The sequence below is a fragment of the Python bivittatus genome, unplaced genomic scaffold, assembly GCF_059951505.1.
Source record: "Python bivittatus isolate LINGU-HERP-01145 unplaced genomic scaffold, Pbiv_v1 ctg000330_np1212, whole genome shotgun sequence".
In the NCBI taxonomy this organism is placed as follows: domain Eukaryota; kingdom Metazoa; phylum Chordata; class Lepidosauria; order Squamata; family Pythonidae; genus Python; species Python bivittatus.
Window position 1 is genome coordinate 16,088,644 of NW_028277058.1, and position 26,000 is coordinate 16,114,643.

The window sequence follows — 26,000 nt, forward strand, 5'->3', positions numbered from 1 at the left end:
TTAGAACCGGTCATGGAACAACCGATTGGTTCAAAATAGGGAAAGGTGTACGACAAGGCTGTATACTGTCACCCTGCTTATTTAACCTATATGCAGAGTACAGCATGAGAAATGCCAGGCTGGAAGTATCACAAGCCGGAATTAAGATTGCAGGGAGAATCATCAACAACCTCAGATATGCGGACGATACCACCCTAATGGCAGAAAGTGAAGAAGAACTAAAGAGCCTCTTGATGAGGGTGAAAGAGGAGAGTGCAAAAGCTGGCTTGAAACTCAACATTAAAAAAACTAAGATCATGGCATCTGGACCCATCAATTCCTGGCAAATAGAAGGGGTAGAAATGGAAGCAGTAACAGACTTCATTTATTTGGGCTCCAAGATCACCGCAGACGGAGACTGCAGCCATGAAATTAAAAGACGCTTGCTCCTTGGGAGGAAAGCTATGGCAAGCCTAGATAGCATATTAAAAAGCAGAGACGTCACCTTGCCGACAAAGATCCGCATAGTCAAAGCTATGGTTTTTCCAGTAGTAATGTATGGCTGTGAGAGCTGGACCATAAAAAGGCCGAGCGCCGAAGAATTGATGCCTTTGAACTGTGGTGCTGGAGAAGACTCTTGAGAGTCCCCTGGACTGCTAGGAGGTCAAACCAGTCAATCTTAAAGGAAATCAACCCTGATTGCTCATTGGAAGGATCGATAATGAAGCTCAAGCTCAGATATTTTGGCCACCTAATGCGAAGAGAGATCTCTTTGGAGAAGACCCTGATGCTGGGAAAGATTGAAGGCAAAAGGAGAAGAGGACGGCAGAGGATGAGATGGTTAGATAGCATCACTGAAGCAATGAGCATGAAACTGAGCAAACTCAGGGAGGCAGTGAAGGACAGGAAGGCCTGGCGCAATATGGTTCATGGGGTCACGAAGAGTCGGACACGACTTAACGACTAAACAACATCTTAAAGCGGCCAAGTTTGGACAACAGTGGTTTATAGTATTCAAAGGTTTAGTAGCAGAAGCATGGCAAACTTTTGACAATAAGGAGAGGAGGAAATATTTAAGGAAATATGTTTGAAAATAATTGCTTTAAAATAATTTTAAAACCTTCATATATTTAAAAAATCTACTGTATGAAAAGAGTTGTATTTTCTTGTGGTTCACCCCATGAAGGGGCTGCCAGATGTAGGCAGCAAAAACTGATATAGAATAATCGAACTCTTTGCAGCCATTAGCAGACATCCAGGTTTTGCGGCCTATTCTTTATCCTCCTAAACAACAGCTTAAAAAATTGGAACATGAGGTCTCAACTGGGTCAGTATTTGATCTCTGATCTTTTTTCTGATAGAGTGTTGTGTCCAGAAGACTTGTTGTTAAGTCTTCAGCAAATATACTAAGGAGCTGCTGCTTTTGATCCCTGAAGCATAAAATTTAATTGCTCTCAACTCAGCATGAATAACTTACTCATGAAATTATCTAGCTATCGCAATAATCATGTACAACTTAGTGACCTCCAGCAGGAATCACTTCCACAGACTTACTCCATGCAGAGAGAAGAAGCGTTTACAGAGGATTAGACTAGTAGGAAACCAACAATAGTTACAACTTTGCAAATTAGGACCATGAGAATCAGTTGTGCTGTAGAATTAAACAGAGAGACTTAGGTGCATGGTATCATTATCTTAATGTTACTGAAATGTAATTGCATTCATTTTTGTCATTCAATTCTATTTCACATAATAGTAAATATCTATTAGGATATATAATTATTAATGAAAATATCAAAAAGGACATGGAGCCCATATCTTTCTCAGAAGAGTACATAATTTATTCTGTCTCCTAGAGTCCTTGGGCCAGCAGTAAATGGTCTTGTGCTCTTAGCATGGGTATTTAATGTCTGCATCTAGATGTAGCCTTTCAGTTAGTTATTATACAAGTAAAACAAAGGCCCTGCTGAGATTTGAAATGGTAGGCCTGGGGTGCACTACTGTAGCCTCCCCTAACCTGATTTCAGTCCGGATGTGTAAAATTAAAATTCCAGTTATTCTCAGGTTGGAGAATACTTATTAAGAAAAGAAAACAATAAAGTGACACACAATAGTTTACAACCTTGGGAATAAAAAGGTTAGGAATTTGTTTTTAAAAATGATTTATTTCTCTCTATATACATATCTCCCTGAAGCAAGTATTATAACAACTAAGCCTGTGTTTTAATTCTTCAGTATTATGTAAAGAGAGAACAACCATTTATAACTATATTGTCATAATTGAATCCTGGGAGAAATATGCTTTTTTAAAAATTTCAGGTAGCAATAGTTTTATTGTTACCAAAATTGCCATTATCAATTTTCAGACCCAAAGTCAGCAATTATTTTATATTCTGTTCTTTTATCCATCTCATAGCATCATATGTTACTTTCCTAAGAAAGCTACTTAATCTATCATTATTTTTTTTAATAAGGGAGGAGTTCTTAATGCGTAAGTCATAACAATTTTTTTAGAGTTTTTTTGCTGTGTTTTAACTTGGCATTAGGTAAATTCGAAACAAATATATGTAATTAAATACATTTAAATGCAGTATTTGTTGATAGCACATTTCATTAATTTCATGATACAGAAGATAATAATAATGCTGTGAAGTTAATGTTGTGGTTCTATTCATTAAACATATAATATTCATTGTACTCTGCATATTACTTTATGCAGGCACTTTGAATAATTTCCCCTAGTGAACTGTAACACCATCAAAAAATAATTATTTCAAAATAATCTTTATATACATTTGTAAGATCGGATTCTGGCACAATACCCAAAAACTATAGTCTGCAGATTAATGTGACACCATCTTATAAATACAACCTGCATCTAATTTTTCCAAAAGTTGCTATTGAATTACAATATTCAAAAAAATTACAATTTCTAAAGTGACAAAAATAGGAAGTCATTAAATTCATGGGCAGTATTCATATGAACAATCTTTAATTTTAAGAGTTATTTTAATTAACTAAATTGAATGTACATTTTAAATTCATTTGAGTACTTTTTATTCTGGGATCACCTTTTCCCTGGTCCTTTTTGAAGCGCAGCCTCTGAAACATCACTCAAGGACTAATTGCAGATCTCAGTCAAAACAAAAGTTATTCATCCTTGCTATAGAAAACCATTAAAGCTGTGAATTTCACTGATTCATTTATAAAACATCTAAGATGCCTTTGCAATAGACCATGAGTGCTAGCAATGCTGTAGAATTAAGCAGAGAGACTTGGCAAGATGACATGGGAAGACATGAGAAAATATGCATAAAAGATAGTTCTGGAGATACGTTGGCACCTGGGGCTACTAAGCTTTTTAAAACTCAAAACCATCAAGTGGAGTTGGGCTGGAATCCTGAATGGCAATCAATATAGGAGAACTAAAATCAAGGCGATTCCATTTACCTGATTATTTCAAATCCATTAAAATTTCAGCATTTTCCACTGCATTGGCCATGCTGGGCCTCTCGTTGTCTGCCCATTAGGGTCTGAATATAGCAGTAGTCATCTTGAGCAGCCTATCTGGGATGTGGATTTCCAAACCAGTCTAAATCTAGCATCCAACCATGGGTATCCATGGATTTTTTTCAAATGGGCATGTGCCATCACCCTGTCTCTTCTCCATTCTAACTGAAATCTCACCTTGGCGAGTTTAGAAGTGCTACTCTCTGCAGTCCTGTGGATCTCCCCTCTATAGCAGTACATAACCCCATGTAGGGACAGCTCCATGGAGTCCCTGAGCCACATGTTCCTCAGCTACTCTCTTTACAGGGAATCTCAGATGACATTCATCTATCCCATTCTAAAACATCCTGAGAGAAAATACAATGTATATTTGTCATTTCCTCAACTCTGACATATCTTCCCAGGTCATCCAATTCTTTACCTCTATTTGTTCTATTCATTTCACCTATGACTGAAGATTAATGCTACTATTATATATATTATTTTTATTGTATTAATGTTATGTTTATTGTATTTCTTGTCTATCTTTTTATATATATAAATTATATAATATATATTTTATATATATATATTATATAATATATATAAACTATTTTTGCAGTCATTCTTCCTGCTGAGTTAATTGGCTCAGCAGTCAAGCAATGACAAAGCTTAAATGCAAGGTACAACATCTCACACATGTAGGTCTGTAGGTTTCAGTCAATCAATCACAAACCTATATTATGGACTTTAAATCAGAAAACACTATATATAAATACATATACTATATATATATATATAGTATATGTATTTATATATAGTGTTTTCTGATTTAAAGTCCATAATATAGGTTTGTGATTGATTGACTGAAACCTCGCACAGACCTACGGCATGTGTGAGATGTTGTACCTTGCATTTAAGCTTTGTCATTGCTTGACTGCTGAGCCAATTAACTCAGCAGGAAGAATGACTGCAAAAATAGTTTTGTTGTTATAATGCTGGAATTTGGAGAAAGGTGGTTTAACACTAGCAGGAATTCTGCCTCATCTTGTATTCTAGCTCCTTGGATTTTTCCCTTCCTTGCATATTGCTGAGTTTTTTTTCTTTTTAATTGAGCAGAAGAACAATTGTGCTCCTGGTATGCCTAATGACTGTTCTCTGGTCATTTTAAAAAACAAATGGATGGTGAACTAAGGACAAGAATGCTAGATGGACGATTGGCTGGACACGGTGATTTATGAAGTTGTTAAATTGTAAAATCATGAAGCTGTGAATAACTTATTTCTTTAGTAAGGATTTTAGCTATATATCATCAACTCACTTTACTTTCAAAACCACAGCATTAATAATAAACTTTTCAAGCCAGCACTACTCCCAGATAACTTCACAGCAAAAGTATGGAGGTAAAGTGTGTGATTAATAACATTAATAGATGCTCAGCATTGACCCATTAAAAATAACCAATTAAGGAAGTAAAATATTTTGGAATTAGTTTTTACTTCTTCTTATGTCTTTCATTTTGATGCCTGGATTTCATTAGCTTTCCATGATAAAAACAATCATATTTAAAAATCATTGGAAATATACATAAATATGTATCCTGTATATTTAATTTTCTTTGCGCATAATATATTTACACATTCCACTTGAATGTACAAGACATAACCCATACCTATACTTAAGAGTATAGCAAAGCTATCTATCATATCTTTTAGATTCCTATTAACTAAAAATAAATTTAAGCTTTTTTATTTGTTTAAAATATTATTTATAAATGAACACATTATGGTCAACAACCAAGAAACTTCAGTAAATGAAATTAATGAAAATGAAACTGAAAAAACAAAAAATACAGAATAAGACAAACTATCAGTAAGAATACTAAAACTGAGATGAAATACTTTTTTTTACTGAATTTTACATGTAATCAAATACAATTACAAGGGCAGCCTGATGTGGAACACACTGGAGTAGTCCAAACAAGAGATAAGCAAAGTATGAGCAACTGTAGGCAGAGCCTTCTGATCAGAAATGCCATAACTGGTGTACCAGATGAAGTTGTGCAAATGCTTCTACTTGCTCTTGAAACAGGAACCACCAGTTCAGCAGGATCCCACCTTAAGAGCCAGGTTGGCCCAGGGAACTGCATCCTATCTAGAATTAAACATGGAACATTTCTGTAATAAGTTGGCTTCTGAATCCACAGTCACTCCACCTTGCTTGGATCGAGCCTAAACTTGCAAACTGGTATCCTGGATCTCTGAGAACGACTGATAGAAATTGTACATTATTTCTAAATCTATATATTTTCCCCCTCATTTCTTCTCTGGAATAGAGAAATATGAGTTTCAAATTTCAACAATATCAGTATCTGGTTTTGTTTTGTTTTACAGTATAGGGGATATTGTTTTCTCTTACACCTTTGCTTTGTTTTCTCTTACACCTGAGACCACTTGTTCAGGTTGCTTCTGTTTTGACAAGACATAGAGTCTGGTTACAAAGAGACTACAGTGGAAACTAGAATCCCTTTTGAAAAGACATTTGATGAGAGATGCTGCTGTTTGCTGAACTTAAAAATGACTATTAAACATCAATATACCCTTCCTATATATCCCCTTCCCATAGATGTTATAGGTCCAGAATGAAGACTCCATGCATAACGCACTGGTGTCCCAACCTTGGATGCTCCCCAGTATGAGCTGTATAGGCAAGGAGATTAGGCTACAGTTGTTCTTCGTGATTCCTGTACATAATGACTGAATCATGCATGCATTGTAGAACCCCAGCTGAAGTACAACTGACACCAATTCTGTCATCCTTTCAGCACTAGATAAAAGCTTTTCTTTATTTTTCAATGTAATCATTTTACATGGTTAGCCTCTCTTGGTGCATTATTTGATGAGCTATCTGTCAATGCAGAGTTAAGTTGCTCTTCACGTAACCTTTAATTTTGTTATGAAGCTCTGGATAATTTTCTAAAACTCTAAATATCAAAGCTAAATGTATGTTCCAGGTGGAAGGCTCTCTGACCAGTGGAATGAAACAGAGCAAATGACATAATTTATCTCCTATAACTACTACTACTGACAATGTATTTTCCCCTGGTGATCACTTTAGGAACCTTTGCTTTTTATCCTGTTAGTTCAATCTTTAACCTCTGGTATATGTTATATCCCTGTTCAGATACTAATTTCTTGAAGTCCAATTAAAGTCAAATACTGTGGAAGGTTGTGTAAGCTGAGCTTTCATTGTTCCTTATCAACTTCTTCTAATTTTAACACCAGTTTGTAAGCTAATTAGATATAATCTATTTTCATTTAACTATCATTAAGGATATGAATACAGTGCAAGAACTCCACACGGAAATGAAAAAGATAAAAAAATGTTAAGTAAAGCAAATATTTTTGAAAAGAACAAAGCCTGTCAATTTGAGTTCAGCTGAAGACACACCATTGTTTATTGCTTCATGATGCTTTCATGATATAGCACTGAACAAGCATCTGTTGATTTGTACTATTATAATATGCCAACATTTTTTTATACAAATTAAATAATGTGTCTGTGTTTAAAGATGCCAATAAAAACTGGTGCTTTAACAAGGGGACTTTACTGATTGATAATCAAATGTAATGTTAAAGCCGGCCCACTATTTTCTCGTGCACTGTCTCAGAGCTGAATGTTATATAAATATCAATTTGTGTAATCTCACATACTTCATGAGTCATTCCTTCTCAACATAAAATTCACTGCATATGTAATTATTTTATATATTTTGGGATTGCTGCTACTCTCAACATGCCCTTGAGGCAATTGTCAATAAATTCATAAACAGAATCTTAGAATTTTTTTAAAAGCTCAAACTCAAAAATTACAAATATGCATATGTTATTTTTAAAAAATAAGAGAAACAGCACTGATCACTGAAAGCATACTTATAGTATAGTTTGTTTTTGTTCATATCAGGCATCTAACAGTCCTTAACAAAGAGCCAACTGCTATGTCCCTAGGAGCCCAACAAGGCCATGAAGGTCATTCCAATTATAAGGAAATTCAGGTACTCCAATTTGGAAAATCTCATTTTACTGTAGGCCTACTAGTCAGAAGTCATAGCTCTCCATTATTCAGATTCAGAAATTATGTTCCATGGCTTCTGCAATTTGTCAGCTGTGCATGAGCCAGGAGCAAGCAGGAACAAAGCCAAAGGCCATCTACTAGTCTTCTTAGGACATCCATTGATGAAAGGCATACCAGTTTGCTTACAATCAACTTGACTTCTAATGAACTCTCCTACTGCCATAGAGCAGATTTATTTGTACCTCTTCTCCCTCTGAGTATCAAGCCATAATCAACTTCCTAGTCTTCAGGCTACCTAGGCTATAAAGCTAAACTTTTGTATAAGATTATACAAATCTTTACAATACTAACCTTTGAGTGCCTTTTGTATACTAAGGCACTCAAGTGCAGCTAAAAGTCTAAGCGGCTTAAGTCAGAAATACAGTACCCGAGGTCCCAAAACTACATGGACAAGTATGATCTCCAACTCCACTCCAATTTAAGGACACCAGAAAAAATATGACTTACAATAAATCAAGTGATTTTTTTCATGTTTATTAAACATAAATTAAAATTCAGAGTCATAAAATGTATGAACTTGGGAGACATCTCATATGTAATTTAACTAACCAACTCCGGCAATCTGCTATCCAGTCCCTGTTTGAAAATCTCCTGTAAGGGGAAAATATATTACTGTTCCAGGCAGATTATCACACTGCTTAATAGCTCTTATCATCAGGAAATTCTTCTTAGCATTCATCTTGAATATTCTTTCTTAATGTTGACCCATTGGTCCTTGTCCAACCACAATGCAGAGTACAATGGAACTGCCACCTTATGTGATTTAGGTTCATTGTTTCTGTTGATGCAGCCTAAGATTGCATTGGCTTTTTTAACTGCTGCATTCCACTTCTTGTTCATGTGCAGCTAGAGGTCTACAAGTACTCCTAGATCCTTCCCAGATGCATTGCCACCAATTCAAGTGAACCCGTTTCTGTATCTAGAGATCTGACTTTTGCTACCCAGATGCAAGATTTTATACTTGTCACAATGACCATCATTTTGTTGGATTTGAGCCAATGCTCAAACCTGTTGAGGTCATTTTGAATTGTGATTTTGTTCTCTGAGGTATTAGCAAATCCCTGCAGTTTGATGGCAGCTGCAAATTGATAGCATTCCTTCCATTTCATTTTCCAGGGCATTGATAAGATGCAGAAGTACAATGGACCATGGACAGTGCACAATCAATTTGTATAGATTGTAATCCTTTGAGTGCAGTTGTCCAACCTATTCCAAATCCACCAGACTGCATAATCATATTTATCCAACTTGTTCACAAAGAAATCATATCTTTTCTTTTTATTTCTATTGTAAAAAGAAATAAAGTTAATTTGACAAACCTGTTCTTAACAAAGCCAGTTTTTTTCTAAATGTTTGCAGAACTGCTGCTTGATAATCTGTTCTGTGCTTTGTCTACTATAGACATTAAACTTACTGGTCTGTAGTTACCTGAATCTTTCCTCTTCCCTCTTTTAATATTGTTCTTCTTTGGTCTTACAATACTTCACAGGAGACTCAATAAGTTTTCAAATATCCCAGTCAGTGATTCTAACATAATTCAGCCAGCTTTCTCAACATCCTGAGATGTAATAACCACCCAGAGTCACTGGGAGTCAGGTGATGTAAAAATTGAATAAATACAGAAATACATAATTTTTAAATAAATAAATAAATTCCAGTTTAAGGTGCAAAGGTGGTTTATTTCATACTACATTTTTATCAGTCAGGAATTGTGATTCACCCCCATTCCTAAGTCATGTTAGGAATCTATCTCTTCTTTCTCTGAAGGAATGCAAAGAAAGCGTTTAAAAACATGTCTTCTCCTTTTCTCCCATTATTACTTCCCTACCTTCATCTCACAGCAAAACAACCTCTCTGGGTATTCTTTTCTTTCATACATACCTCCCAAACTTTCTTCGTATCTTTTATACTCACTCCAAGGCTCACCTCATTCTGAACTTTAGCCTTCATAACTCCACTTCTTCAGATTCAGTGCACCAGTTTTTTCTCTTCCTTAGTTATTAGCCCGTTTCCATTTCCTGCATATCTCCTTTTGCATCTCAGCTTATCTGTGTGCTCACTGTTCATTCACAGATGTCTCTATATGCTTCCCCATTTTTTCTTCTTATTCAAACCTGTGATTTCTGTATTCAGTTTTTCAGGACTTCACATTTCTTCATATCTTTTAGCTTTTTCAGTTATAACACGCTGCCTACCTAACAGACTTCTCTTAGCTGTCTGTCCCTAGTTATCTTGAACTCCAACAAGTTGTGATAATTTTCCCCAAGATTCCCAACACTTTCAATCCATCAATTAATTTATCTCTGTTGGTCAGGATTACATCTAGGACAGTTGAGCCTTTTATTTCCTCTTCTACTCTCTGAAAAACTAAAACTGTCAACAACAGCGGTGTCCCGCACCTACCTGAGTTAGAAGTCAGGAAATTATATATGTTCTAAAGCTTAAACTCTAGGCTTCTTCTTTCTGCCTTTCTAAATTAATGGATACTTGGTAGCTTGAAAGGCAGCGACGATACATGTACATAATGGTGCTCTCTATCTATCCAGTCATCTTATTAGGTTTCCATGAATCAGATAATATTTGCTTTTCCACATTAGGATTTCTGTTTCATTCTGTTTGTGATCTGTACAATGTACTGTATATTGGTGTACAGATAGAGGAGACAGGTGAATCATTGTTTACCAGTCTCCATAATGCCATATCTGGTAACTGTTGAATCAAGGTATTCATCCTGAAGATAATTGCTCAACAGACTCTCAAAGGGTTCAGATTTCTGAACTCTTCTGAATATTAAAATCACCTAAAAATATTATCTCTTTCTGATCAACATTCTAACAGTACCAGTTCTAAAACAATTTGCTCAATGCATATCATTAAAAATTGTAAACAGTGTTTATCTTCTGTGTCTTATAAGTCTGACTATGCATTTATAATGACTCTCTAGAAAAGCAGCCAGATGGCAGTTGGATTGGCTGTGCATCAGTCAATGGCTACAGAGAGCTGTCCTTGATCAAGTTGCAATGCTGATTTTTTCCCCTCTTGAAAGTTTTACAGTAATAACCCACTTTTGATAGGCAGAACACTAATGCATCGATGACCAGTGGTTATACAGCACGAAGCCTGAAGTGGCAAGTTGGCCCCTGGCTTAAGAACCTTGCCTTATGCCACACCAGAACTATATAAACTATAGCCAATAAAAGTTGCAGTCAATTTTTGACCTATATCTGCATAGTTATTGTTCCTTGCTTAGCCTTGTCCAAAAGATTCTACATGCATCAGTGTATCATTCCATTTGCCATGCAGTGCAACAGCAAGATAAATATCCATATTTGCAAAGCAAGGGTAAATGCAGCATTTATCCTTTTCCTTCTCCTTCTCTACAATTAATAGTACAGTGATCCATCTTACTTCTTCTCACTCACTGAAGGAAAGCTGTTTCTGTGGTTTCCAGACCTTCCCTATTGTGTTCAGAATTATAGGATGTTCTGTTATTTAGGAAATAGTGGACAGAATCCTTAGTTTGCATTAACACTTGTGCTGGCAGTGAACAAGAAACCATCTGGATTTCAGAACAGCTTGATTAATAGTGAAAGAGAGTAGGTATGTTAAGGAGACAAAAAAGAAACAGGTCATTTTATAATTGGATAGCTAGGTAAACAGCTGTTCTCAGTTGTATTTAGAATTGGAAAGGAAAATGAAATGAGACAGCATGCATTATTATTATTATCACTATTACTATTATTATATTACAATTATTATTATTGTTATTACAAAAGTGAAAGAAAAAAGAAACTCTGAAAGTTTTTTTTAATTTTTACTGGCTCTTTAAGATTTAATGGAGCCTGCATATTAGAATTTCATAAATATTGCATGTTGACTTTCGTTGATTTTCTTGTAACCTTGCAGCACTGCAACAAGCAGAGAACTGGCTTGCAAGGCCACCTTGTCATTATAATTCATTTTTTCTATGAAGAATTGTGCATTGAGTTTGCCAACAATCACTTTAATAAGCTTAAACTGCTCTACATTTTTAAAGAAAGATTTCTGCAAATGTCACTTTGAAGTTCAAGACTTAAGGTCAAAGACACTTTTAAGTGAAATTAAGTTTCCTCATAATCACAATAAATGTGGATTGCTATATTTGCAAATGCACACAGTCCTCATTAAGCAAATTGCCCTATAATAACTTCCTTTTTTTTCTCATAAGATAATCTCCTTACAACTAACAGTTTTATTGTTTTGTGTTACCCAAGACTTATAGCACATATTAGTAGAAAATAATCTGGAATTCAGAATACACTTCTAGACTTAGGGAACTTTGAACAATTTCCAACAAACTAATACTTTCAGTGTTGTATTATTTTCCCCTGTTGCAAACTCTTATGTACCTACAATCTTATATAGAGGCTCTCTCTAGAAAACATTATAGGAGGAAAACCATGTTATCTCTCATGGCAAAGAATGAGGAGGAGTCTGGTAGCATCTTTTTCTGACTAACAAATGTTATTAAAAGAAACAAACTTTCATATGTTACAAGAAAGCTTACTGTATGCCTAGAAAATCATGAAAGCTTATGCCTTTTAATTAAATTTGATAGTCAGAAAAGGTGCTACCAGACTTCTGATTTTTTTGGAAAACAGTTGGAATAGTTAAGGGGGCCAGGAAAAATTAAAATCATTTGCAGACATCTTCCATCAGCAGTTATCATAATTAGATGCAAGCCACTGTATCAAATTGAAAATAGCAGGTTGCATTTCTTTCTAACCTTCCTCCTATCCTCATCATGTCTGTCCAGCCAAATCAGAAGGATGAGCATATATACATTTAAATGCTGAAGTGGAGGGACTTGAGACCTTTTTGTCTGAAAGTTATAAAGTCAGGATGGGCAGACTGCAGTCCTGTACACTTTTATTTTTATTCTTTTCTGGAATCTGAGATCCAACAACTGGGTGCCAGGGTCTCATAATACCAACTGCTAGAGCCCAAGATTTAGTCTGGATATTTGGACTCAACAGAACTCAAATTTTCCATGTAAGAAAATAAACTGCTGGGCACTTGCTTTCTTCATTCCAGTGATGATTTAGAATCGGAAAGTTCTATTGCTGTTCTTGTATGAAAAACAGTAAACCAGAAATTACTGTCAGTCTGCCACTGCTGCTGAATCTAACTCTCTGCACTGAATCCATCTTTGTTTCAAAAAAAAAAAAATTGACCTAATTTACTATGCATTCATTATTTGTATCATGGTCATTTCCACACAATGGTGACCAAGGAACCTATTGACAAATAAGATAAAATTAACTACAGTACAAACCAACTTGCAAAATATAGATAATATAAAAAAAATACATCATCTGGCTTCTTTGATGTCCACAGAAATTTCACCAAAACAATGAAACCTGCAACATAACAAAGCAAACTTTGTTTTTCACATTTTTATGTGCAGTGTCATGATGCACATTCAAAAGGGGTACGGTTGCAGTGTCATGACACAAATTTTCCCATTTGACCCGGCCCTTCCCCATACAATGCATATCTGACTTTTCAAGTATCAAAAATCAGCCACAGTAGATTTAGACTTTGATACTGGCTCTCTAATCAACATTCTCTGCTTCATGTCACTGCAGATATCTGATTTATATCCAAGAGGATCAGTATGAATCAGTAACAGATTGTGTACATCTTGAGGCTGTCCTTGGATGGTGGAAGAGGGAAAACACTACTTCAAGGATAGTACAACTTAAGTTAATTTAAGTCTATCTCATTCATGGCTGGAGGCAAAATGAAAGCAACATCACGGGGACAAAGAAGAAAAAAAAAAGTTGACCAAGATGTGCTTGTATCATGGGTTATGACACTGGAAAAGATTGCATACCTGGGAACTGCAACTGAGCATGTTGATTAAGTTATTAATGCAACTTACTTTATAATTCAAAAGAATATCTGTCATCTGAAATGCAAGTCATTATCTATCCAATACTTTCCTTTAATAAACATAATTTATATACAGCACTTGAGAACACAGAATTCTGTAAGTTTAACATTTGTTTTTAATGGAATGGCAGTACACGAAGAAAGCTGATTAAAAAACTACTCAACTCTATATTGCTTGCCCATTACCCTGCATTTTTACATCAATTTTTTTTCGCCAGATTCAGGCATGGAAACAATCTGAGAGCCTGTAGGAACAGACTATTCTAGCAGTGTCTAAACTTACCAAGCTAGCTAAGTGTAGACCAAAAACTAGGCCCTATGATAAAACTATAACAGAGGACATATTTATCTTATATCAGGAATAAGGCCATGCTTGTAGACCAGATATTATTTCCTTAACCCATTTTGGGGGTTTTGGAGCTCCTCAGAAGTGAAAAATTAAAATGTGAAGCAAACCGCCTGTTTTCAACTATTTGGTTTTTGTTGATTTTTTTACAGAAAGAGGCTTATGTTTATTGCCTGGCAGCTTAAGCAATTTATTCTGACTAACTTTCCCAACCTCCCACACTATAAAGTGGGAAAAAAAGAGCTTAAAATTTTGGAAGGAAGGAAGGAGGGGGATTCTCTCCTTACATTTCTGTCCTTACATTACATTTATTCATACATATTCTATGTTAGTGCAAAATTCAAGCCTTTCCCTTTAAGCCAGAGGAATACATAAGAACACATTAGAATTAACCAAGACTGATGTCATAAAAAATTCTGGTGAATGTAAAATTTAAATCATATGTCTCTCACTGTATGGAAGAAAAGAGAGTATCAGCTTTTGCATTTTTTAATTACATTTATAGGCTAATGATCTATAAAACAAACAATCTTTCCCAAAAAATGAAATGTTGGACAGCTGCTTCTGTTAACACTTACCTGTACAAGAGTAGTCATCAATTCTGATGTAACCTGTTTTGCAGACACACATAAATGATCCTGGTGTGTTGACACACATGGTATTCTCCCGACAGTAATGTCTCCCTTCAGCACATTCATCAATGTCTATGGATAAAACAACAATGCCAGATGAACAAACACTGCTGAATATCCTGCTGTTAATGCAGACTGGAATAGTGTCTCCCTCCAATCAGACCAATTGCCTTTGTCTTAGTACCTAGGCAGAGATTTAGGTTATGGTAGCCCAAATCACCCATTTTTATTCATAAAAGCAAGTTCCTTCATCTCTTGTAACACTTTTAGAAGAATGTTTATGATTACGAATATGAAGAACGGCAACTACTAACTGCCTTATTATGATTATTATTATGATTATTATTATGATTTAATATATACATTGTTATATAAATAACAATATATAATAAAATGTATTCTAACATTATATGTATTGTTACTAATTATTTTAGTAATTTTAATAAGTATAATCAGTAGAATAATAACTGGTAGAATAACAGATTAATAGCAGAGATTAAGTATTATCAGTAGAGTGATTGATTAATATGGGACAACAAATATCCATGACATTTATATTTGTGAAATTATTTTGATAATTTATAGAGGGGGAAAAAAAATCTCAATGAGATCACAGCAGAATCCACCACATTCCACATGTACCTCTCTTAGTCTATTGAGAAGGCAGGTCTGAATTTGTTTATTGTATTTTTAACCAAATCTGTTTCAATTAAATCATATGTAAGAAGCAACTGTTCTGCATTAAGAAGGAACACAAATGAAGTTGGCACATAAATTTACCTTTAAGCCATTCTCTATAATAATATTTATTTTTTTAAAATCTTGAATTCCATCAAATTAGCACCAGAAATCAAAATACGTGATTTACAAAGCAATTTTTAAGAAAAGCTGTAATTAATTTCTTCATAACCCCTAATAAACTAAAGAGCTAGATGTAAGAACAGTTAGCCTTAAATGAAGGAATAGAATTTTTTTAAAAAAGAAAGCCTGTGGGGTGTAGTAATTAAGGTATTGAATGAGTGGAGAATAAGAAAAAGGATCTAGAAAATCTAGAAGTTCAACCACTGTCAGTGAGCAATCTTGTGGACTCCAAATAATTAAGAAAGCTACTGAAAGAAAATGCCATCGAAAATAGCCCTAATCTTAGAAGCAGAGATTGTGAATATTTGTAAATGCACGTTTCTTTTTAAAAATTAAAAATCATAAGTGCAATATATTGCAGATGGTACAAGATTTCACTGAATCTATTTAAATGGCCCAAGCCTCTTAAACCACTTTGTTTTTTAATGACTCTAGCTTTTTCTGTAATAGCAGGCATTCAATTATGCAAAAGCATTGCTATGATGATGAGGAAAATCTTCAACAGGAAAACTAATTTCAGTATAATCTGTAGTTCAATTCCATGAAGATCTATTTGGGTCAAAACTCAGGTATGTTCAGTAATACTTATTCCTAAGTAAGTGAGCACTAGACGCAGGCAGTAATTGGTAAGTGGTAGTAATTAAAACTGCAGTTTGGTAGCAATTAAAACTGCAGCTTTCAGACAATTTCTCACTTTTGTTTCACTCTTTGATGATAAAATGGCTTTTAAAAAAAATGTAACTACAGTGGTCAAAATATCTAAGAATGTGGTTGCTTTTTATTGATCATGGGGTAAAACTACCTGTTTTAGCACAGTAATAAAAATGCATATGTATTTTCTTTGTTCATAAAAATAAAACTAGTCATGTTAGTCATGCTTAGCTATTATTAGCCTTGCAAGGTAGTCCAGACAAGAAATACAACCAGGAGTACTTGCTCTATCTTTATTGTAAGGTTACATTAACAGAGTCTTGCAAATCTGAAAGTACCCCTCCTTCTTTCATTTTTACTCTCTCAAAAACTAGGGAGGGTCCCTTCTGAGACATTTTTGCCTCCCTCCTCCTTTGGATCCAATTCCATTTATCAGACCTTTGTCTAGGCTACGGCTCTTCCTCCTGTCTCCCAAGGTCATTCCCGTGTACCATTAGACCTATTTCTTAATACAGATCTTGAAAATAAAAGTTTTTAAAACTTTAATTTTTCATCTGTACCTGATGAAAGTAAGTGCATATAAACTGGCAATTAATGGAGAAGAAAATCCATAATTATACATTGTTCATTTTTTTCTAGTAAAAGGAAGTGTAAGGGAAGATAATGGGCATGTCTCATACTTACAAAAGCTGAGATACTTGTAGACTGGTTCACACCAGCATGCATATCACTTCAATCTCCCAAAATGCTTTGGGGACTAACTGCTAAGGATAACCAAGTTTCCATTTGAAGAGTGGCAAAATTTTCATTAAAGAAAAAAAAAACGTGGGGTTACGAGAATCCAAAAAACAAAATGTAATTTTAGCAAATTTAAAATTGTTAAGGGCAGATATTGTTTATTTACAAGAGACTCATCTAATGGAACAGGATAAATCTCTATTAATGAAAGATTGGGTGGACAGATTTACCGCATAGATACTTCAACAAAAGCTAAAGGAGTGGCCATTCTGGTTCGAAAAGGATTCCCAATTAATGTACAACAAGTTATCACTGATGTAAATGGGCATTATTTAATTTTGTATGCCAAAATGGCAGAGACTGCAATAGCAGTTGTTAATGTTTATGGACAAATTTAGATTCTTCTACTACGTTTTATGAATGTTTTCAACACTTGAATAAGTGTATTTATGATAAATTGATAATAGGAGGAGATTTTAATGAAGCATTGGATCCTGAGTTTGAGAGAAATACACTGGCATGGAAAAAAACAAAACTAATTGTTGTGAGAGAAACAATTAAGACTTATATGGAAGAATTGAATTTAGTAGACTCATGACATTTGATGTATCCAACTAAAAGAGAATATATATTTTATTCAAATGTGTATCAGAATTTTTTTAGGCTTGATTATTTTTTAATATTGTTGACTTTATATCATCAAATTCAAGAATATAACATTGATGTTTGTTATGAATGTGATCATAGGGCAACCACCTTGAAATGTGTGTTTCAGAAATGGTTAAGGTATCAAAAAATTGGTATCTTAATATTTCCTTATCGAATGATAAAGAATTTGTACAACAAATGCGGATAGAGACCTTACAAAACATCAAGTGCCCAAATTTTTGAATGGGAAGCATACAAAGCATACATTCGAGGTAGAATGTATTTATGCACCACACAAAAATAAGATTAAAAATAAAAGGGAAAATGATTTGAAAGACGAAGTGAAACATTTACAGGCACATCTACAGTTTTGTACAGAGAAATACAGAAGAAGAAATATGAATTAACTACTATAATACCACAGCAGCAGAATTTATGCTAACATGTTTATGACAGAGATACTGGGAGAATGGTGAAAGACCTGGTAAGATCTGGGCTAATCGCTTAAAGCAAAAAATATATTTATATACACACACACACACACACACACACACACACACAGACAGCAATGATTCTAATCGTTAGAGGTGAAAGAGATGAAATTATAAAACTTCAATGGATATTGTCATTTTTAAAAAATTTATTCAGAATTATATAGTAAACCAGAGGATGTATCAAACAAATTAACCTACCACATTTAGATAATAGACAAAAACAACTCTTACTCGCTCCACTATCTGAGCTAGAGTTTAAACAAGTAATTTTAAAAATGGCAAGTGGTAAAACAGCAGGATTAGATGGATTCCCTATTGAGTGGTACAAAACATTTATAGATCTTTTGGTGCCAAAACTTTGTCAAGTATATGAAGAGATATTTGATAATGGAATTTTATCACCAGCATTTAATCAGGCTTATATTACAGTTATACCAAAAGCAGGTAAAGATCATACTCAGTGTGCTAATTATTGTCCAATATCATTGATTAATGTCAACACAAACATTTTAACAGCAGTGTTAGCAAATAAATTAGATCAAGTGATATCATTCATTATAAAGAATGATCAAGCAAGGCTTATAAAAAATAGGCAAGCAGCAGACAACATAAGTTAGTTGTAGATTTAATGTAACTTGAATAAAAACAATTTGTAATTTTATCATTAGATGCTGAAAAAGACTTTAACAAAATACATAAACAGTATATGTTTGCTGTACTAAATAGATTTGGGTTTCCTCTGAAATTTATAAAATGGATTAAGATATTATAGGAGTCACCCACATCTAAAGTAAAGGTTAATGGTATGTTTTCTCCTATTCTTCCACTATTTAGAGGAACTAGACAAGCATGTCCACTTTCACCCGTGCTTTTTAACATTTGTGTGGAACCCTTGGCTTGTGCTATTAGACAACACAGGGAGATCTACAGAATAGTACACAACTCAGTTTAACACAAATTTGCAGATGACATTCTTTTGTTTATTTCTAAACTTCACACTACTATTCCAGTGTTGATGCAAAGGATAGATGACTTTAGTAAAATAGCAGGATATTCTATTAACTAGTCCAAATTGGAATTGATGTCAATAGGTGAAAAATTGGTTACCCGTTCGTTTAAGGAATATCAATTCCATATTCGTACCAAATCTATTAAATATTTAGGTATGTGTATACCAAAGGATATAACTCAGTTAGCAACAAGTAATATAAATAAAATATATAGAGAGGTTTCTTCAGATATCAATAGATGGGAGTCATTAAACCTCACCCTTTGGGGAAAGGTGAATGCTCTCAAAATGAACATTATTCCCAGATTAATTTATATTCTAAGAGGAATTCCAGTTTTTATATCTGGAAAATATTTTCATAAAATAAATCCTTTGTTTAGAAAATTTCTATAGGGTTCTTCAATTCCGAGAATATCTTTACAGAAAATTCAATTATCAATTAATGAACAAGGATTCAGTCTTCCAAATCTGGAGCTATATCATCATGTTTACCTGTTGTTAGAAGGTTGGGACATGTAGACATTTTTATATATATCCAGACATTTAGATGTTTAAACATTTATCTTTATATATTGTATAATATGAAGTAAAAGCAGGCCTAGCAAAATGCCAATATTCCCTTTCCTGTAGGTATGGTTGATTGTACTTTAGATTATCAAAAGGTTGCATTCTTGAGGATGTGACCTTTAACACTTTTCAAAATCTCAAGGATGTGTTAATTGCTCTCATGGTTTGTCTCTTCCTTACTGGAAAGGCGGCAACTCATGTAAGCAGATAAACTGTCTTGACCTGATAGTCTCTTCTTGTTCAGATGACCCCTCACAAAGAAAGATAAGTGGTCCTGACCTTGTTTCTTAGGGATGTAAATCAGGACAGTGCCTGGTGGACAATCAGAGTGATAAAGGATAGTTTACATATGGCTGTTAACACTCAAGGTGATAGAAATTAGTTTACATATAGAAAGGAAGAACCTTATTCAGCATCAGAGAAAGGGGTCCTGGGTAAGGGGAGGAGTATAGATCAAGGTAACTGGTTTTGATTGGATCAGAAAGCTCATGACATCTTAACGTGGGTTTGAATGTAACAGAAGGTATATAATGTACTGTAGGGATGGGGCCCAGTGCGGCCGCCCACCTAACTGCTTGCTGTCATTGCTTCTGCACTTGGGTGAAGAATAAATCTCCTAACTTCATGCAATTCGTCAGTGTCTTTACTCCCGGCTCAGAAACGGGCTTGGTAAGATAACTTTTTCTTCCAACACTGTTGTCAAGTATTAAATACTGGAAGCCAACAAGTGGTATTAATTTTCTGATTTGGGCAACTTTGGAATATACATATATAACACCTTTGGTCTGATGGACACTATTAGGATCAAAATATACTAAAACTCTAATATCTCTGGAAACAATTTCATCAGTTAGAAAGCTATGAAACATAATGTCTAATAAAGAAAGATTTGACTCTTTTCCCCATGCCAAATTAACTTTATGGGGAAACCCAACTCTAAAAATTGGGAGAAAGATGGTGATTTGGAAAAACTGGATGGAAGCAGGGACATGACTTAGGACTAACTGATGATGAAGATGAATTTTTAATGTACTGTGTTAAGAAATAAATATCATCTATCATATGTAATCCAATGGCAATATTTACAGCTACAACATTTGTTAACAACATTGTTTAGACTAGCACCATTTTCAGTTTCTGAGACATTGAAATATTACAACACATTCTGAAATATTACAATTTGCTAAATCCTTTAAAACTAAAAACCTACTATTAGTTGGTATAGATATTTATTATTAAATCAATTTGATATGCAGATGTTAAGGGATGAGTGGAATAAATAATTAGAGGTTTCTATATTGCCTAGACAATGGGAGAGTGTCTTAACTTCTATAGCAGTGTTTCTCAACCTTGGAAACCTTGAGATGTGTGGACTTCAACTCCCAGCATTCTCCAGCTAGCATGCTGGCTTGGAATGCTGGGAGTTGAAGTCCACACATCTTAAAGTTGCCAAGATTGAGAAACACTGTTCTATAGCAAGAGTATCAATAGACCTTGAACTACAACTTACACAACAAAAAATATTTAGAATTTATTGGACTCCACTACAGCTGTATAGAAAAGGGTTGTCAAAAACAGCATTTTGCTGGAGATGTAATAAGGACAATGCCTCTTTAAAGCATATGTTTCTACAATGTGTTATACTTTCCAAGTTTTGAGAGAAAGTAGTGGACTATATAAATATGATTGTGCCACAAAATTAAAATTTTCAGAGGATAATATTCTTTTGAACTATATAACTAGTACGTGGAATTTGACATCTGGACAACGTAAATGGAATCTCTGTGCCCTTACTATGGCCAAAAGGCTGATCTTACGGTGTTGGAAAGATAAATGTATGGCCCCATTTATTCAATGGACTGAAGACCTGATTGCGCTTGCCATTTTTGAGTGGATTGCCTATAAACGTAGACTTTGTAAGGAAAATGAAAGCATGGGACTCATTTATACAAAATACAGTAGGTTAAAAAAAAACCATGATAATCATATAAACCTATTAAAATTATATATGTACTTGAATATGTGTATTATATAAGAATTTATAGAATTGAAATTGTTTACTGTTATAATGATATATTAACACTTTTTTCTCTTTGTTGTATTTTTTCACTTTTTTGTTAAACCACTTTTATGTACTTTTTTCTTCTTTTTGTAATCAAAAATTTTTAAAAATAAATTTTAAAAAAAGACAGTCACATTTCCTCCAGTTACAGTAAGCCCATCTTCATGCAAACAGAGAAAGAGAGAGAACATTAATCCAGTTTGGAGAAGTTTTCCTCCCTACCCTTAATATGCTATTAAAACAATCTAGGCCAAATATTAAATGAATACTAGTTCTATCATCTAAACTATAATTATTGGAATTCAGTTGAATGTCAGAGTTCTGAAAGATTATATAGCAGAACTAAAGCAAAATACCCATGACTAAAAACCAGAAAACTATGGTTCAATTTCTATTTCCTGTCAAGGTACACTGCATATCATACATGAACAAACCATGTAATGAGTTAGCACATTCATAATTGTTGCAATATTTGTAAAAGATCTTTCAAATATAATGTTGTTCTTAAAAGTATGCATATTATAAAATATTGAGAGCTCACTCCTATTGTTTAATGTTGTGATTTTAAGGACAACCCTAAAAGCTTAATTAAAATGATATAACAGCTTAGAAGATGTATTAAAATGGCCTGATATATAAATTTATCTTATCTGAAATCTGATTAATGAAAAGAAATCTACACTTACTGTGTTAATATATTACTTATAAATCACGAACTCAGTCAGCTTATTACTTTGACACAAATCAAACTTTTTAAGAAGATAAAACCTTAATTTGAGATATAATTATTTCAGTTGATTAATAAGCTTTAAATTAAATTTTCTGCATATAAAAAGCCCATCATTTTGACAAGCTGTGAATTAATATATACTTCAAGCAATATTCCATGCTAATTTTTATTGCTGACGTGGCCATGTTTTATAAGGATTTACCTTCACAGTATACACTGTCATCGCGAAGTGCTCGGAAACCATCTCGGCAGCTACAAACTGCCTTCTCTTCAATGTTTCTGCAAAAAGAATTCTCTAAACACTTATGTCCTTCAGAGCAAAAATTGTGGCCTAAAATTAAACAAAGAAACAAACTCTAAGTGATTGAAGTTGCAGAAAAACAGTGATCCACTAAACATGAACCAAAGCAATGGAGATTAACATTTCTATATTAAAATTCCCTCTAACAGTGATCCCTGGGCTCCCAGCCAAACTGACCAAGAGGCCCGACAATAGGTTGTCCAAGGATTATATAGGAGATAGAAAAGGTCCATCAACACTCATGAATAATTAATTACATTACATTACATTACATAGACAGGAAAAGCTCCTGACTCTCTGTCAGCAATAAGGTAATCAGCCAGACCTAGACTTTAATCTGCTGCCTTGGTCTTGATGTCAACCCTGATCTACATTTTTGAAACTAAAGAATAGACATTTCTTTCAATATTATTACCCTTTTTTATATGTCCCCTCAAAATGCAAGTCCACAACTTGTTATGGGCCTTTTACTTCTTTCTCCTGGGCCATTTTAAACTGAATTACACTCTCAAAGGGCATCTGAATCCCAATACATTTCTTATTTCTACATAATGGTGCTTCTTATTGCTAACACAGGAAACATACTTTAAATATAAAAATCAAAAGTCTTAACTAAGAAAATCTACTTTTAAAAAGTACATTTAGCACATCATTTTGTGAATACAACACTTTTGTTTTATTATAATTAATGTCTAGTTTCTCTTCCATACAATAAATATATAATGCTTTTACTGACTTTTATTCTTGTTTCTTTTCTTTTTTCTCTTCGAAACAAGAATTTCTCACTGTTCATAATTTTATTTTATGATTCATATTGTGCTGTTTATTATTCCTGATATTGCATTTTGTATAGAATTTAATATGCATGGAGATTATGATTACTCTAATAAGATGACAGTCTAGAGATGTATTTAGTACTTTATATCCCAATGTCTCCCTAGAGATTGACTCAAACTCTACAAAGGCAGTATATAAAGGACCTCAAGCATGAGGTTTTTTTCCACCAAATGATTTAAAATACATTAATCTGTTGTTGATAGTTCTGCCCACTTGGTCTAATCAAGACTTGCTCATGTTTTATCCAATCAGTGAGTTTCTCATTCAGATATTTAGCATATAGTTTACTAATAACACTTTAAAATTGGAAAGAAATTAGCAAGATCAGTTTTATCACCTTTCTTAAAGATTGAGACCATAAGAGAATAGCACTAGTGTTTGGGCTTTTGTGTAGAGTGATCAATCTGTGTGAAGGGGGAGACCAACATAGGAAGTCCATATTCTGTGTTAGCTTTTATTAATTGTGCAGGGATCAGATCTCCAGTAGCTGCCTTCCCATTTTTTAGCTGTTTGGGAGTTAGAAATTTCTGAAGTTAAAACTGGAGGCCCATGAAGAAAAGAAGAGAATTTATAGTTCAGTTGGAGGGCAAAACTCATTTAAACTGGCACCAAAATGGACACTGAAATACTCAGTCCATCAGCAGAAGGAATTATATGGTGCATCCTGGCTTTAGTCTGTACTAGAACTAGCAATCAGCAGAGGAATTTTTTTCTTTAACAGCTTGCACCAATTTTTCCCAATTTTCCATTTGCATTTGTTCTTTGGGGATTTCATTAAGGGTTTATAACTTTTTTTAAGTTGAAAAGTTCATCTTGAAGAAAGTGACCTAGGATTATAAAATCCTAGGTTCAATTAGTTACATGCTACAGGGCTGTAGCGTGTAACTAATTGAACCTAGGATTTTATACATTCTTTGTCAAACCAAGGTTTGTGGCCTTAAGGTAATTCTTTGACTAGTTAGAGACTTAACTTTTAAAGAACAGAATGGAAGTAATCAAGTGATAATAGATACTTAGAAATTCATACTTAGATTCTGGATTACATAAAGATTGTTTAAGCTGGAAGGAAGGAAGGAAGGAAGGAAGGAAGGAAGGAAGGAAGGAAGGAAGGAAGGAAGGAAGGAAGGAAGGAAGGAAGGAAGGAAGGAAGGAAGGAAGGAAGGAAGGAAGTAAGTTATTGAACTTATTTGACCATCTTATTTGGAAACTGCTGTTGGTAGTTATATTATCCTTATTTTTCTGCCTATTTCTCACAGAATCAGAGGGTAATCTTGCAATAAAGAGATAATGATCACCATCTGGGTGGAAAAGAACCTTCAAATTGGTAACAATTGAGGCTCATGTGAGGATTTGACAATTGAAATTCTGGGTAAAACTAATTTGGGGAAAGAGACCTCTATTCCAGATAATTTTTGTTGACAAATTTGATTCCTCATGGAAAAAAGCATAGCCTCAGACTTTACTTACTACAGATTCTTAGTCCAATCATTGATAACACTAGACTCTGAAAAGGCCTTACAAGAAATCAATGTATCCTAGATCTCCTTCTATAGAAGGAGAGGAGCAGAATTGCTTGCCATTGTAACAGTGACCTTTGGAACAGGCATGAATTACATGATCCCTACTATTCACATAATCATACCTGTGTTTTTAAAAATGGAATGATTATGCCAATGTTTGGAGAATGCAACTCTGTGAAAATGCACTTTATCATATTAGAGGTACCTCAAGACTTCTACCTCTTCAGCAAACTCACATATTTCAGCACAATAACTAAGGAACTGGAATTGACACCTGGAATCTATATCTATGCCCACTATACAATAATTGTTCAGTAGTAAATTATATGCTTTACAACATTCACTTTCAAGAAATTTCCCATGTCAATTTGTGTGCATACGTGTCATATAGATTGTATACTGGCAAGGTTTTAAAAAAACTTGCTAAATTAGCATATTACATAATAATAATAATATTATATTATTATATTACAGTAAAAACAATACATATGGTACTATAAAGCTTAAAAATACCCACTGTAACATACAATTATATGAACATGGCAGGCATCAAAAGTTTTTATCTTTTCTTTTATCTTACCTTTACAAACTTTGCAACAACTTTTAGATAAGGATATTTGTTGAGACTCAGGACAGTTCAAAGCAGGACAATTTGACTCCACTGTACGCTGCATTTTGTAATTCTATTGAATCAAGATCATTATTTGTGTTGGCTATGAACTACATTTTGGCATAATTATAAATAAATAAATACATAAATACATAAATACATAAATAAAAATATAAGTCCACAGTTAATAACCAGTTATATTCACATATAAATGATTATACTGTAAATCATCTGGGTAGAAGCTACTTTTGCTTGTAAGTCATTATTGTGTTATTGGTTTATTTTTATTGTTCCACATGGATTTGCTAGTCTGATGTCCTCTATTTCATCCCACTGTTGGTAATATGTTCAAATGTCATACCTAACATTTGTGTAATTTTGACAGAAGTAAAAAATTGCGAAGGGCAATGTGTGTTTTAGTATGTCTGCTTATCATAAGTATATAAGCTGCACACAGA

General features: G+C 34.0%; 1 protein-coding gene across 2 annotated transcripts in view; it reads right to left on the reverse strand.

Annotated features, from left to right (window-relative positions):
* NELL2 (neural EGFL like 2) overlaps positions 1-26,000 on the reverse strand; it is a 120,616-nt gene that overhangs the window by 40,570 nt on the left and 54,046 nt on the right. For both annotated transcript variants that reach the window (XM_088141756.1, XM_088141755.1), the window contains exons 11-13: positions 25,513-25,615; positions 22,477-22,605; positions 14,461-14,586 (exon numbers count right to left, since the gene is read on the reverse strand). In XM_088141756.1, coding sequence (XP_087997882.1) covers positions 14,461-14,586; positions 22,477-22,605; positions 25,513-25,615 — 358 coding nt within the window. The remainder of the gene's footprint in view (positions 1-14,460; positions 14,587-22,476; positions 22,606-25,512; positions 25,616-26,000) is intronic.